The sequence below is a fragment of the Aethalodelphis obliquidens genome, unplaced genomic scaffold, assembly GCF_003676395.1.
Source record: "Aethalodelphis obliquidens isolate GAN/ISIS:26980383/991018 unplaced genomic scaffold, ASM367639v1 scaffold83, whole genome shotgun sequence".
Lineage (NCBI taxonomy): Eukaryota > Metazoa > Chordata > Mammalia > Artiodactyla > Delphinidae > Aethalodelphis > Aethalodelphis obliquidens.
Window position 1 is genome coordinate 1322006 of NW_020838027.1, and position 16198 is coordinate 1338203.

At 47.1% G+C, this 16198-nt stretch overlaps 1 protein-coding gene across 2 annotated transcripts in view; it reads left to right on the plus strand.

Annotated features, from left to right (window-relative positions):
* The first annotated feature begins 10009 nt into the window (after nucleotides 1-10009).
* DCP1B (decapping mRNA 1B) overlaps nucleotides 10010-16198 on the plus strand; it is a 50668-nt gene continuing 44479 nt past the window's right edge. The window contains exons 1-2 of one of the 2 annotated variants that reach the window (XR_003429987.1): nucleotides 10010-10245; nucleotides 14031-14071. Coding sequence is in view for 1 of the 2 variants with exons in the window: in XM_027093049.1 (XP_026948850.1) it covers nucleotides 10099-10245; nucleotides 14031-14071 (188 nt within the window). In the remaining variant the exon portion in view is untranslated. The remainder of the gene's footprint in view (nucleotides 10246-14030; nucleotides 14072-16198) is intronic. The other variant, XM_027093049.1, reaches the window with a different exon arrangement.

The window sequence follows — 16198 nt, forward strand, 5'->3', positions numbered from 1 at the left end:
AAGAGTATAAAAATGGAATTCTGTAAGCTTGCGATGAAATAGATTACATTAAAAACCAGGGAAGAAATACCGAAAAGCTCATCACCCCTAAACCGATTTACCGCGTTTTACCGTCAACTCTGTTCTCTGTTTAGTCCGTTGCGTCCGTGTGGTGGAAACACCTCCCCACGCTGGACCCCTGGTCTCCCCGCACCCCACGTATGGCCAGGCTCGTGTTGGCCAGGCTCCTGTCGCTATTTGAAGTCAAGTCACAGCGAGAGTATCTACAGCAGGGAAGTCAGCAAATGCTACCCAACTGCCCTTGGTGTGTTGTTTGGTAATTGTTTGGGCCAGGCGTCTGCAGACTGGCCGGTGGCTTGGTTTTGCAGACCCTCGAGCCCAGAATGGTCTTTACACGTTAAAGGGCTGTGGAAAGTACTCGGAACCTCGCTCTTGGTGGGACGTGAATGCTGTGTTGTGTCCGTTTGGAAGGTGACCGACGGTTTGTCTAAGCTGTGCTGAGCCTTCCGGCCGAGACGGGAGCCTCTTTCTCCCTCGGAATGGGTCGGCATCAGGACTCGACTGACAACTGGAGTTGATGGAGCTCAAGGCGAATGAATCCTACCGTCTCACCACCAGACTCATGTCAGCTCCACAGACCTAACAACAGTAAAATTATGTTTGATGACTAGAAGCATTAGGTAAGGGGAAAAAAACCCAGAAACAGCCATGTCCACATCACAACGTTAAGCGGGTACCTGGCCGTTATCCAGGTAATTGGATCACGTAAGCAGCCATGCCACCCCTTCTCTGCCCTCCCTCTGAAAGTCTATTTGGGACCGTAATGATCCGCTTTGCCAAAATTAACCAAGTAATTACAAAATCTGACCGAGTCCTCTTATTTTTGTAAGGGTGGTAATTCATCTCTGTATCATTCTGAAACCCATACATGCTGGAGAGCTCCTGAACGAGCCGCCCTCATTTAAAGACCGACCTCGTGCGTATCAGCAGAGTTCCTTAGATATTTACGGAGAAGGCAGTCATTAAACCTCAAGGCCGAAAACCAGCAGAAGCCAACGTCTCAGCTGCCGAGCCACCCACCACCGTGTGCCCGGGTTTCCGCCGGTACTGAGCATCAGGGTCGCACCACCCATCCTGTTCAGGACTCGGGACCATCCCTTCTCCTGACAGATGACTCTGTCTCTGGCCCCACCCATTCCCACATTGCAGACAGAATACTCTTTCTGAAACTTCCACGTCTTTTCTCCTTTAAAATCCTTCAAGTGCACCCCATTGTCGAATCCCAAAGGCGAAGCCAGATGCCGGCTCCAGTCTGTCTTTCCCAAGTTCTAACCTTAATGAGCAGGAAGCTTCTATAATACATCAGTGGGTCCCACACTTTGATGCACGTTATAATCACCCGGGAGCTGGAAACATCTCCACGCTCAGGTCACGTCCCATCTCCATGAAATCAGAACGTCATAGGGTAAAGCCAGAGTAGGACACCTTAGTTAACACCAAAACTGAAACAACTTTTTGGTCTCCCAGATTGCCTGGAGAACTAGAAACTGTTCTTAGAACTTTTTTTTTTTTTTTTTACAAACCTATTGTCATAATAAGTACATGGTGCAATCATTTGTTTTAGTGGCTCTCCTCCATTAAACTTTAAGGTCCTGGAAGGCAGGGTCTATATTTAATTTTTTTGTTATATTGATGATATTTAGGTAGTACTTGGCACCTAACAGACACCCAACAGATGTTCTTTGTCAACTCAAAGAACAAATGAATGAGCAGATAAGCAAAGGAATTACATCAAGCAGGAAACACTGAAATAGAGTGAAGCTTAAGAGGCCTTGAAAATAAGGAATCAGGAACAAGGCCACTGATGTCATTTTAAAGGACAAAGCACCCATTTTACACCGAATTCATCACCATAGGCCTTGATAAGTGACCGTGCTGGAAGGGGCACTGCCCGGAAATCAGGAGGCCTGATGTCTTATCCTGTTCTGCTATTAACAAATAACACCTCAGTCATTTATTTTTATTAAGTACTTGATACGTTTCAGATGCTTGTATTTTTTGTCTGATTTTCAACAACAATCCTACAAAGTCGGTATCATTAATAACGTCATGTCACAGGGAAGGAAGCTGAGGTCTACACGGGATACGTAAATTGCCCAAGTTCCCACCCCAGCTGAGCCAGATGCGAACCCAGGGGGGTTCGGCCTCGGCGCAGAGGCTGCAGTGAGAACCACTTGGAGGACACTCCCAGGCCCGAGCTCACGGCCGCGTGCAGGAGTCTGGCTGGGCCCTGGCCGCGGCTAGTCCTGTTTAAATGCCCTCCAGCAATCCTGAGGCGGCCGGGCTGGAGGATCTGCCTAGGCTCTCCCTCCTCTGACCGGGGTGACCTCAACCCTCCAGCTCTGCTTCTTCATACAAAGAGGTGGCTGAAACCACTTTTCTGGGTGATGATTCTAACTGTAATACCTAGGAATTACCCCTGCCTCTCCTCCACCCCCAACATCAAGCCCAGGCAAAAAGGGGGCTTCTGGAATCTCCGTACGTGGACACCCAGCCAGCTACTCCTGGACTTTTCAGCCCCCACTAAAGGGAAATTGGGGCTGGGATGGGCGACCACCATGGCTTTCTTTGTGAGACGCAGGGAAGGATGTAAAAGTTCCTTAGAAAGAATAAGGAGGGGACTTCCGTGGTGGCGCAGTGGTTAAGAATCTACCTGCCAATGCAGGGGACACGGGTTCGAGCCCTGGTCCGGGAAGATCCCACATGCCGCGGAGCAACTAAGCCCGTGCGCCACAACTACTGAGCCTGCGCTCTAGAGCCCTCAAGCCACAACTACTGAGCCCACATGCCACAACTACTGAAGCCCGTGCGCCTAGAGCCCGTGCTCCGCGATAAGAGAAGCCACTTCAGTGTTTGCAGTTCTTAAAAAATGTACTTAGAATAGATAAACAGCAAGGACCTACTATATAGCACAGGGAACTATATTCAATACCTTGTAATAACATATAACGGAAGAGAATCTGAAAAAGAATAGATACATACGTATAACTGAATCACTTTGCTGTACAGCTGAAACTAACACAGCATGGTAAATCAACTATATTCCAATTAAAAAAAATTTTTTAATATATTAATACTACAGGCCTCAGAGGCAGCCCCCGCTTCGTTACGCTGTGAGCGGGCTCCCCGAGTCTGCACGTCAGCGGAGAAGGTCGAGCCCTGGAGAAGCCATTTATCACCAACAGGAAACGCAGAAAACACCCTGAGCTTTCATCTTCGAATGACCTCCAGGGAAGCAAGCTAGGCTGTCGTCAGGCTTTGTCCACAGGAGAAGCAGAGCCCGCCCTGGACACTTCAGACCCGGTTTAAAGCCTCGTGCTCTATGATGACATCACCACACGGAGTGTTCCAAAGAGCTCGTTCAGCAATACTCACGACAGTCACAAAAATGCGCCACTATCTCCTTATTGCAAACCGGGAAAACTGGTCTGGTTTCGATTCACCCACAACCGCTGAAATGGGGGAGAGCATAGGAGAGCCTGGGCCGTCCCACCGCCAACCTGCCTGACCTCCAGAGGGAGTGGGTACAGTCCCCAGGAGCACCCGCAATTCCCGCAGGTGTAGACCCGAGGCCCCGCTCCAAGATCCCCAGGACACCACGGAAAGAGCTGGTGGCCTGGCAGTGGCCGTTAGGTGAAAATGAAGGCTCGGGGCCATTAGTAAGCAGCAGGCAGCAGTCGTGCTGCACTTGGCGGTAGAGCATTTGTGCTCTACACAAATTGTCTTCATAAACAATGAAGAACTAATCTTTGTTCTGGAGGTGAGAATGGCTCCCTGGAACAGGACACACACCCTGCTGTTATGCCGGGCACCGGTCAGTGGCTGACCAGCCGCATAGCCCTGGCTTGCAGAGTCTGAGCCCTTCACATGACTTTGTTGTCCACGCAGACAGGCAGACGTTATCCTTGTCCCTGCTTTTCAGATGAAGAACCTGAGACCCAGAGCGCTCCAGAGCCCCCAAGGCTCCACAGTGCAGAGGGGATTCAGATCCAGGCCTCTGACCCCAAGCTCATTACACTATATCGTCTCCAAAAAAGAACGACACCATGCCACCGTGACTAGATTAAATTCTCTGCAGTTTAGGGAGATGGAAGGAATCCCAAGTCCTAGGAAAATCAGTCAGCTAAAGTTACTCAGAAATATTTCTGGTCATTAAGGCATCCCCTAAACAGCAGGCCAAAACTATCAGTGACTTAAATGACATGAGTAGGAATAGAGGTCAAACAATCACTGTGGATCCCAAGGGGCATCCCAGCTCTCATGTGTCCTGGGACTTTATTCCATTCAACGTCGCTGTCTACAGCTACTGGGGCTCTCACCGACCCTCCCTCCCTTTCTGCAAACCCTAGTGCTTGTCTATACGTCACAACTTAACCCTTGATTATATGTCACCTTTTATTGTCCCCATCTTTTCACATATGCCAATCTTCGTCTCCTCGACCAGATTACAACTCCTTGAGCACAGTAATGAGGTTTCATCTTCGTCCCCTTTCCAATCCATCATGTGCTTATGACGGACACAAACAGGTACCCACTGGCGTGTAGAGGGTCCCTGACGCAAGTTACTTACTGATTTGTTAAATAACGTAGATCAGGGATCAGCAGACCTTGTCAGGGAGCAGAGAGCAACCATTTCACATATCGAAGCTGAGGCCGTCTGGTTTCATCACCTCCGCTGTTGCCAGGTGAAAGTACCACGGACAATAAGGTGGGCGTGGCTGTGCCCCAATAAAACTTTATTTACAAACCAGGCAGAGGGCCAGACTTAGCCTGTGGGCTGCAGTCTGTGGGCTCAGCAGAGACTATTTATGTCAGACCTGCAGGACAAGACACCACAGCGACAGGTTCTGTCCCCCACTCCGGCCTCCAGCCCCTCCCGGGGTCCCAGCTCCTGACCAAGCCGTGTCTTTCCAAAGCCTCTCACCTTGGACTTAAGTGTCGTTCAGCACAATATCGTGCAGTTCATTTTCCTCTGGGGCTTCATACATCAGTTTAGAAAGAGAAAAGTCAATTACAAAGTGAAAAGCTGACATGGTCGGTTGTAACAATAGCAAGTAATTAGAAAATTCTTTATTCCACCCGGGGTTCCCTGACACTTTTTCCCGACCGCTTCTTATAGACCTCCATGGAAGTCATCACAGATAGGTTGAAATCTGCATTTCACCTAGATTAAAAATCTGCAGCAAGGGGCTTCCCTGGTGGCACAGTGGTTAGGGATCCGCCTGTCAGTGCAGGGGACACGGGTTCGAGCCCTGGTCCAAGAAGACTCCACATGCCGCGGAGCAACTAAGCCTGCGAGCCACAACTACTGAGTCCGTGTGCCGCAACTACTGAAGCCCGTGCGCCTAGAGCCCGTGCTCCGCGATAAGAGAAGCCACCGCAATGAGAAGCCCGCGCACGGCAACGAAGAGTAGCCCCCGCTCGCCGCAACTAGAGAAAGCCCATGCGCAGCAACGAAGACCCAACGCAGCCAAAAAAATCTGCAGCGAGGGCCAATCACTCTGGCAGGAGGCCATGTGAAGGAGGGCGAGGATAAACATTCCATTCTCCCAACACGACTGCTTTTCTCTGAGAACAAGAACCAACCGAGGAAAGAAGAAAACTCTTTCTCTTTCTTGGCTAGAGCATTCAGCCCTCAGCTTTGATATAACATTGCAAAGTCCTTAACAGGCTGCTCCCTTGACCTAATTTCAAGACATATTAAATAGATTATTCATTACTGTTTCCAGGCTTCGCTCCGTGTTTGTTAAGATGGCTGCATCTGACATGGACAGAGCGGTCCGATAGAGCAGCGCCGAATCTGGAGCTGGGAAGCATCCTTCCAACTCAGTCCCCATATTCCACAGAAGTGAGGTGACTTGCCCAGAACTGTGGACTCTGCTCGAATCAGATGGCCTCAGGCCATCCCTAGATGACCTAGCGCCACCGCGATGAACCCGCCAGGACCACACACGCCCACTTCACCTGACAGCGGCTCAGAGTCCAGCGGACGACCCACTGACAACCGCACAAGCCGCTCTGCCCCAGGACAAGGCTCCTTCATGAGAAGTCGGCCCCGTTAAGTGGCAGCTACCCCACTATGGGACATAGAGCTGCCTGTGTTTCCAGAGAGCTGGCAGCTGGTCTCTGCACGGCTCCCACTGTCCCCCTCCGTGGCACAGTCGTGAAGTCCCTGTCGGAGGGTCTTCTGCCTCCGACCCTCCCTTCCACGTCCTGCTGTCTTGAGTGACCCGGGCTGGGCCCACGCGCATCAATTACCACAGTCCGGTCTTTGCCTTTTAAGCCTATATCTCTTCGTGGGGAATCAAAGGCCCTTCCTCTTCGTAGCTTGCTCTGGGCAGCAAGTGAAAAGATGTTACTGTAGACGCCCTGCAGGCCCATGAAGCCTTCACCTGACCCCTGACAATGAGCCTGGAAGGACTAGATTTTATGAGACTGGCAGAGAGAGGCAAACAGGGATCAGAAGAGAACATGCAAGAGTGGTCCCCACTCTGAAGAGCTCTGGGCCCTTTCTGGGTCAGGTGAGCAGAGGTTCAGTCCAGGCAGCTGCCGGGCCCAGACTGGCGATGTTCTAAGCCTATCTCCAGGCTACCTCCTTCCCCACCCATCAGGCCTCTTCCCTCCCCACATCTAGCCCCTTCTCATTCTGTTCCAAGTCCCCCTGATGATTGTTTCACATCTTAACCCCTTTGCAATCTCGTGGAACATCGACCTATATATTTCCTCCATCATTTCTTCCTCTAATTGTGGAGTTCCTGACAAATATGTCTTAAATATGCATAAATAAGCATAAATAAATATGCTCACATCCTCCACCACATAAAAATATTGGGAATGAACCGCCTTGGGATTTAATGTGCTCCTTGTCGCTTACGCAGAACTTTGTTGAGATGATTTGAGCTCTGGCTGGGTAATTAGACAGGAAGAATCCCTTCCGGGCTTCTATTAGAAATAATAATAATGATGATGATGATAATTATAACAGTAATAACTTTTTCATCTGCAGAACATTTTACACATTGCAAATATTTTCTGGGTACATTTTCTCCTCATTTGATCTCATTTACCCTGTGAAGTTGTGATATTATGATCCCCAAGTTCCAAGTGAGGTAAAAATAAGTTTAACTAGTTTCCCTTTCCAAGGGGGTGCCCTTTCTGCCGTGCTCTGCTGCTTCAAAAAGAAACAAACCACGCACTGCAAACAACTGATAACATACAGCTTCAAACCGTTTTCCTCCACTGGAAGAGAGAGGGCATTAACCGCCCACTTCTGTCACCACTTGGTATAAAATTCCCAGCATGAAGGGAATTCATACAGGCAGCATCAGCAGGGCATCAGGGGCCGCTTTAGCCATTTTAGAATCACAAACTCTTAGGTGCATCCTGGAAGCGCCTCTTTCCCCTCCATTGCAATACATTCTACTACCAGACAAATGCAAAACTTAGAGGTCCTTTACACAGTAAAGGAAAGAGTACTAATAAAGCGGACTGTGTATTTACATCTCTAGACAATCATGCCATAAAAAGTCAGTTTTTATTTCTATACAAACATCCATACATGGCTACAGAACCAAACATTTTCCAGTTCTGTATCTATTTCCAAACAATTTAAACATACTGTGTTCTTACAATTACCTTAAGTGGTGAATTTTATCTTAGTCATCGCAATGGCATAAACATCCTGGACCCAGACACTATTTTTTAAATCATACTATAACTTATTTTAAATTGTGGTATACAACTTGGTAACACCAACTCTTAGCACATATTTTATCTCATTATGGCAATTATAAAATAATCATGAAACCCAAAGACCCCAATATTTGTTCAAGGTATCATGATGAGTCTTCTGGAAACACAGGGTAAGAATGACCACACTGTGGAAGCCAGTGAAAATTGAAGTTATATGGATTTTAAAAGAATTTGCTCATTTTAAATGGCCTTTTAGAAGATGTGGTACATGTATACAATGGAATATTACTCAGCCATGAAAAGGAACGAAATTGGGTCATTTTAGAGACGTGGATGGACCTAGAGACTGTCATACAGAGTGAAGTAAGTCAGAAAGAGAAAAACCAATATCACATATTAACGCATATACGTGGAATCTAGAAAAATGGTAAGGATGAACCAGTTTGCAAGGCAGAAATAGAGACACAGACGTAGAGAACAAACGTATGGACACCAAGGGGGGAAAGGGGGTGGGTGGGATGAATTGGGAGATTGGGATTGACACATACACACTAATATGTATAAAATAGATAATTAATGAGAACCTGCTGCATGGCACAGGGAACTCCACTTCGCTGTACAGTAGAAACTAACACAACATTGTAAAACAACTATACCCCAATTTTTAAAAAATGGCCTTTTACTAATAAGGAGCCTGTAACTTAGTATATTTGGATAAGTGATGATGACCTGTTTTTACAAACACAGATTATTCAAGTAGAAATTAGGCAGAACTCTGTCTTCATCCTAGAAGGTTAGATCTTTAAGAATTTGGGGAGAAAAAAGAATTTTAAGAGAACAAAGCTCTGGGGCCAGGAGATAAACAACATTGCAATGCTGAAGCCATTGCAGCATTATACATCATCTTTTTCTGAGTGTAATCTCTAATCTTCAAGGTCTTTTCCCTTTTCTTTCTTGTTTTCTTTATAACCTGGAAAACTAAACAAACCTTTCCAATTTTTTCTATCTTTTTTAGAATGTAAACCCTAAAAGATCAGGACTTGTTATTGTACGCTCTTTCATGCCAACTTGGATCTCAGTATTCCGTAAGTCATGAGATCTTTTAAAAAGCTGATATTTAATGAGTAAATTCGACTAACTCACGGCTGAGTTCAATAGAATCGGCATTTACAAATTTCTATTCAGCACAAGGCATTGGACCAAGTACTAGAGAGACAACTAGGGTGTGTCTATGCTCCCTGAAATTATCAAAAGGTAGACTTTGCCTACAGACTCCAAGGCTCAAAGATATAAAAGAAACTGTAAAGCTTTATTGAAATATTTTAACAAAAATGTACCTCCAGTTATGCATGTACCAGAGCGATCAACGTTCACCTTTCTCCCAAGTTTTAAAGAGGAATTCTCTCATCGCAGGCTTTCCAAATACCCAGCAATCTCATCGTTGAAGACTTTAAGTATAGAGAAGCTGCCAAGCTCACGACAGTGGTTACACATTTTGTAAATTTCTCATTCTTGCTTGAAAGCTCAAAAATTATCATTGGTGACAATAATTACCCTTTGTTTTCCTGGAAGTGACAGGTGCACGTTATTTATTTTCTAAAAAATGTCTGTCAAATGCCTGTCTGAATACCCATAGTTTGTCCATCTTTCTTTCAAGTAAAAATAGTGTTCCGTGAAAATAAAAACAAAAACACTAGCTCAGCTTGCGACTTAAGCACTCAAGGGTTTTCCTGGAGGCAAATATGGCAGCTCCGTGTTCAGGGCACGTGCTCTGTGATTTCTTCCTCTTTTTTTCACACAGAATTTTTAAAAGTGTACCAATAGGTTGAAATGTAATAAAATTAATAATTTTTCTGCCTTATCACGTACACCGTCAAGTGACACTGGCCTGTACAGCGTGGCTCCTGCACTTTCTCCCACCGTTGTTTTTGCAGCATTCGTGCAAAAGTCAGCACAGGGCACGAGTCAGGTGAGTTTTAGCATTGTCACGAAAACGGTTCTGACCCTTAGACCCCCCTGAAAGGGTCTCGGAGCCGCCAGGGCGTCGAGGACTGCACTTAAAGAACCACCCGGCGTCCGCGCACGAGAAATCGCAGTTCCCTCCCTGTTCAGTTACGCACGCTCGAGGCGTGTTTATCACTACAGGTCTGACCGCGGAGCGCCGAGCAGCAGACGTTCCCGGCGTCCAGCGATGGTCCTGTACTCGGGACGCTCGCAGGACCGCGCGGGGGCCGCCTTACGGTTGCCGTGGCAACGATCGCAGGCGGGCGCGGCCATCGACCAGTGACGCCTGCGCGCTCTGCGCTCTGCCGAGAGGGCTGCGACGCCCCGCGGGCCGGCGGGAAGATGGCGGCGGCGGCGGGCTACCCAGCCGGGAAGGGGCGCGACATGAGCCTGGCGGCCCTGCGGCGCCACGATCCCTACATCAGCCGCATCGTGGACGTGGCCAGCCAGGTGGCCCTGTACACCTTCGGCCACCGGGCCAACGAGTGGGTGCGTGCGGGCAGGCGGGGCCGGGGAGGGGCTGCGAGTGGGCGGGGAGGTCCTCCCCGCGGTCACTCGGGTCCGGCGTCCGCGGGCACCTCCCGCCGCGTTGAACTGAGTCACGGAGCGCGGGCAGGACTCAGCCCCGCGGAGCGCGTCAGACGCCCTGCTCCGGCATGTCCTGGCGGTCAGCTAGGAGAGCCCTCCGACGGGACACAGCCCCAGTAGTTCACGTGGCCTCCCCACCTTCCGCAGCCGGTCATTAAAGTTTACCCGAAAACCACTCACAGAAGCGAAGACACTAAGAAGTAGGTCCTAACGTGGGAGAGAAGAGAACAGCTTTGCCCTAAGTTCGTAACAGGAAATTCACCGAAAAGAGGCAGGAATGGAGGGACGTGGGGACACTGCCCGCGAGGTCCCGGGGGAGGAAGCGCGCCGCTTCCTAGCTGTATGTCTCCCTAGTTTTCGGGGGCACGTGTCGCCTGGGTCCTCGTATCAAGGACGTTGAGCGACGAGGTGGACAAGTTTCAGCGGCAACTTTTAAAATGCAGATATTCTACCTGCGGCTGTATACTGCTCTGTAGAAAAGCGCCAAAGGCGTGATGTCCTAATTCCGCTGAGGAAATTCGGTAGTAGAGATGAGGATCGGGGTGTGTCGTTCTCTGGACTGACTTGACACCCGACCGAGAGTCTGGGGAATTCTCACAAGTTAACGGGTACAGGTAGAGGTTCCCTTTGAGTAGTGGTTGTTTTCTACGGGCGTTGGACAGGGTCTCTGAGACACGTGTTACCATAGTTACAGAGGCCGCCCTTCTACAGCCTCATCAGAAGTCGCGAGTGGCACAATGCATTATTTACAGGAGTTATGTTTTTCTGCTTCCTGGACTTGTTGCTTTCAGACAACGCATAGTTCATCCCTGAGAAGGTCATTCTTTCAAAGTACTCATCTTCAAGGCTGTGGTAGCCGAGGAAAAAAAAAGACAGAGACCTAGTTTAGCTGCAGGGCAGTTGCTGGGGGCAAGCCGATTGATGCCGCGTCTCCACATGCCACCACAACGGGAGCTTCTGAACATAAGCCTAATAGAAGTGTACAGGACATGCTTAAGAACAGAAGAGAAAGTATATGCAGGTGCGACGTAAAGAAGGAATTCTTATTACACTGAATATGGATGAAGGCTAACTTAAGGCATTCGGCAGGAGGAATAAGGAATGAAGCGGGGACAGAAAATGAGCTGCTTTAAGGAAGCTTAAGAACGATTATGTCAGGACTGGAGTAGGCATTTTGGAACTAGACCTACTTCCCATTGCCAGGGAATCCCACTCCCCCAAAACACCGGTGTGTCTTAACCCTGGTGGTGTTTTCACCTCTCAACCCTTAGAGCAGTAGTTCTTAACTGGAGTCGATTTTGCTTCCAGGCAACACTGGCAGGGTCTTGAGAAAATTTTTAGTTGTCGCTTGGAGAGGGACCACGTTACTGGCATCCCGAGGGTAGATGCCAGGGATTCTGCTAAACATCCTGTGGCGCATGGGACAGGCCCCCACGACAAAGGTTAACCTTGCCCCAGATGTCAAACGTGCTGAGCTTGAGAAGCTGCCTGATAGTGGTAGTGTACCACTTGTTTCTAGCGAGTGATTTTCTAAGTTCTGTGTGTCAAGATCATTTGGAGTTTTAAAAAGTGCATCCCACCAAATCAGAAATCTCAGGATATGGGGCCCAAGCGTTTGATATTTGTCGAAAGCTTCTTAGGTGACTCAGATGCTACATATATGATTGAGAAAGGCAGATTTAGAGGGTAAATGAAGATTTACTTTTTCATTATTTTAACAGAATAGTCAGATGTACATTGCGTTGATTTGAAAGTGTCAAGTAGTCTGCCAAGTCCCAATAGTTTGCAAACTAGCATTATTTTACATTCTACTTCGTTATTTTAAATTTTGGACTGCTTAATTTGTTAGCACTTGTTAGTTTTTATGAGTGTAATATTAAATCATTAAATTGTACTTTTAAAATTTAAGCTAAAATCCCCCAGAGCTGTGAACTAATACTGTAACATAAACGTCTTCTTTAGGAACTTCCCTGGTGGTCTAAGTGCTAAGACTCTGCACGCCCAATGCAGGGGGCCCGGGTTCAGTCCTGGTCAGGGAACTAGATCCCACATGACGCAACGAAGAGTTCCCATGCCACAACTAAAAGATCCCACGTGCTGCGTCTAAGACCTGGAGCAGCCACGTAAATTAATAAATATTAAAAAAAAAAGTCTTCTTTACTTGCAGGACCTAAGGAGGAGCTAATCGAATCTTGCTTTGACTGTTGCCCTAAACCTGGGCTTTGCCCAGAAAGAAAAAAAACATCTGGTTACCCCTGTATAACCGTGGAGGGACGGAGAAAATACGTGAATTTGAGCTGTTTCAGCCAGAATAGACCAGAATTTACGTTTCCAAAGACCTTCTTATCTAGATGTCACAGAGCCTTAGATGGAAAATACGTTTTTAATCCAAAGATCTGCGTGGTGTAGGTTTGTTATCTCTTTTCAGTGGAGAAACTGAGACACGGAACAATAAGCTAATTAAGAATCGCAAATTTGGAGTCAGAGAATAATTTCAGGAGAAGCATACCGTTTACATTTCTGATTCTGGGTTTTCCTTAGGGAACAGGTAATTTCTATCACTACTTCATTAAGGAAGGAAGGAAACAGGTCGAAGACTGTTAGGTTTCTGTGTGCTGATCTGCAGAAACATCCTGACTAGGATTTCTGAGATGAAACAGTCCAGGGTCAAATACTGGAAGACAGAAAAGTGTTTTGTCCTCGTAGCGAGTGGTCACTTAATAGTGAATCCAGTTTAAGGATGATGAAATTACTCAAGCATGGAAAGGATCATGCTTGCAATTTTTTGTGTGCCTTTTCAGAATCATCATTTTAATATACCTTTGTTTCTTAAAGAGCGTATTTTTCACCAAAACTACAGAGTACTTAAATTTTGAATGACTTTGCTAATGGATATATAAATAACAAAATATTGAGAGGTTAAATAGAATGCTGAAATTAAACCACGTAAATAGCAAAGATAAATTCTAAATTCTGAGATATAATGGTCTGATTACTAGTTAATCAGACAAATGGGTACTTAAATTTTTTTTTAGTAAGCTGAACATTTTCATCAGGGCCTGGGGAGACGGAAAAGAGCCTTTCCCAGTGAACTGAAATGATATTTTATCATTTTAAGTTTACAACTTTCCCAGTCCCTCTCAGGCAGAGTTCTTGAGTCCTAGCTTGGTAGTGTTTCTGTCTAATTGTATTTCAAAGATCAGACTTGACTCTAAGTATTCCACATCAAATAGGCGATTAGTTTGTCTGAAAACTACAGCAGCATTGCTGTCTTCTGTGTAGTAGTCAGAGTAGAGTTATCGGCAGGTCTGCTGCTCTCCTAGATGACGGGATACTACGAGAGAAAAGGAAACCAGAAAACAGAGGAGGAGAAGGAAGTACAGAGAGCGGTGGTTTCTGCGTCTGGCCGTGTCCCCAGGTCAGAGGGGAAGACAGCACTCTGGTTTAGTTTGTAAATGACAGTAGGAGGATGCTTCCCACTGCTTAAGCAGCGGAGTCACAATGGGCAAAAAATCTGCTTTTTCCTTTCGCTAAGAGTTACCCCTCTGTTACGTAGGTTTGACCCCGCTTGGAACTGATCGAATTCCTGTTCTCTAAGATGCTTATGTTCTCTGACCTCTGTGAGTGTTTCCTGTTAGTGAACAGAATATACATGTTTTGCTGTTTGTTTTGTTTTTATTTTTTAGGAAAAGACTGATGTGGAAGGAACCTTATTTGTTTACACAAGGTAAGAGTATTTCACTTTCATAAAGAAACTGATGGTCTTTCACTCATGGCTTAGCTCTGTCGTGTCACCCTTCAAGTGTAGTTTTATTTCAGAGAAGTGAAAGAACTTAGTTTGAAGCTATTAGTTTGAAGTTATTAGTTGACATAAGGAAGGGAATACTGAGTGATGGCATCTGTGTGGTGTCATGAATACTGATTTCGGAATACAATGTAAACTTCAGTATGGATGAACTTAAGTCTCTGTGTTCTTACAAAAGCAGTGTTAACTATTTATTCTTTAATTGGAATGAATGGTACAAAGTGCTTGAGTATAATGGATTGGCAAGGAGCTGGAAGTACACTGGTCAGAATGTTAGATTATCTAACCAGCATTTGGAGGAGAGCGTTATTGCTCACGCCACCTCTTCACTCCTTGAAGAAGCGTGATCAAAATTAAAGAGGTCTCTCAGCCCTCCACTGTACAGCTCGTGGAATATGTTTCAGGATAGATTTAATAAATTCATGTTTTTTGGTAATTTTTATCAGCTGTTGCTCATATCACACATGCACACAGAGATGTGTAGTATGTACATTGTCTTCACAGCTAAGCTGTTTATTCACAGAAACATCCACGTAAGATCTCGTAGCTGAGGCCCATCCCCACCGGTGGGTTACAGAGATATAATAACGCTTCCCACCCCACACACGCTCATCTGTTCCATACACACTTTCACCTTTGAAGGTAAACCACGGTGTGGATGGACTACCCCCGTGCCAGTTGGCCCGTGATAAGCAGTGAGGGGGCGGGCGTGTGGCCCTGGGAGGCTCTGCAGAGCTGCCGAGTGCAGGGGAGGAGCTGGGCCTCGCGGAGGCGGAGGCAGGGGCCCCGGGGCACAGCACAGTGAGGGCAGTGATCTGGGGCGGAGAGTGTGTATCGGTTGGCATGAGTTAGAAGCTGGCAGTGAGAGTAAAGAGATTTTGCTGGCTTGGAGTATCAGACCGAAGGTGCTGAAAGCTGTGTTCTGAGCAGTAGGGAGCTGCTGAAGGCTTGCAAGTGGGGGAGTAAAGGAGTGATGGCAGGACGTGCGGGAAAGTCGGTGTGCTGGCATCATGCAGGCACGGAGAAGACGGCGGTGCGGAGCGGGTGTGAGGTGAAGTGGGCAGGGCTTATTGGGGGACTGCACGCAGGGGGCGGTGGCATTTTACAGTACTGGTGAGATTCTGAAATGGAAAACAGAGAGGATGATAGACTCATTGGCGGAATGGAAAGATGGGAGGTTGAGAACCTGGCTTGAGGATAGTTTTAGTTTCATTTTGAAATAGTGGTTTTGGGGTGATGGCAGGGCGTTCCAGTGGTGGCACCAGGCACTCGGGACGGGGCAGGGACGGAGGCACAGGGTGTGGAGGCGTCAGCATCATTAGTTTGGTTGTTGGAATCAGTAGAGAAGCTGAGGGGCTAATGGCTGGGTTTCAGGGTCAGCAGGATGCAGAGAAGGGTCACCACGGAGACAGGCAGAACTAGAGCAGCGCACAGAGGCCCCTGCGGCCCGGGCAGGTTCGGCGTGGAGGGTGGGCAGGAGGCAGCGGTGGGAGCGGAAGGGAGAGCATTTTTAGTAGGGGCTTCTTTTGTTGATGCAGAGGAGTAACAGATTATGCAAGTATTTTCTGTTTTGTACCAAAGCCAAACGTAGGTTGGTATTTTCAAGTACTTCTTAATATACTCTTGAGTTCCTCATGGAGCTGTCAGTTAAACCTTTAAACTGAGAAGCAGATCCTTCCCTAGTCCTTAATCTCTTCCCCACATCTAACTCCTTAAGAGCAGGACCCTCTCTCCCATCCCTCTCCCCCCCCCGCCCAGCCCCACCATCTGATCCCAGATTCTAGAATGTTGAGGTCTTTCGAGAATGACAGACAGCTCATGGAAATCACAAGGGAGTTCTGGGTACAGGTAATGGAACTGCCAGTGATGTATTTTGACTTAACAGATGTTGCTTTAGAGCAGTTGGTATCCTCTGAGTGTATTTTATAAATTGTGAGATGGTGTAGTAACCGTACCATTAGAGGGGTGAAAGCCTGTTGTGATAATGAAACACTGAAGAATCAAATTCTGATTCTGTATAAAAACACCTAACCCCATTTTTAAAATTAT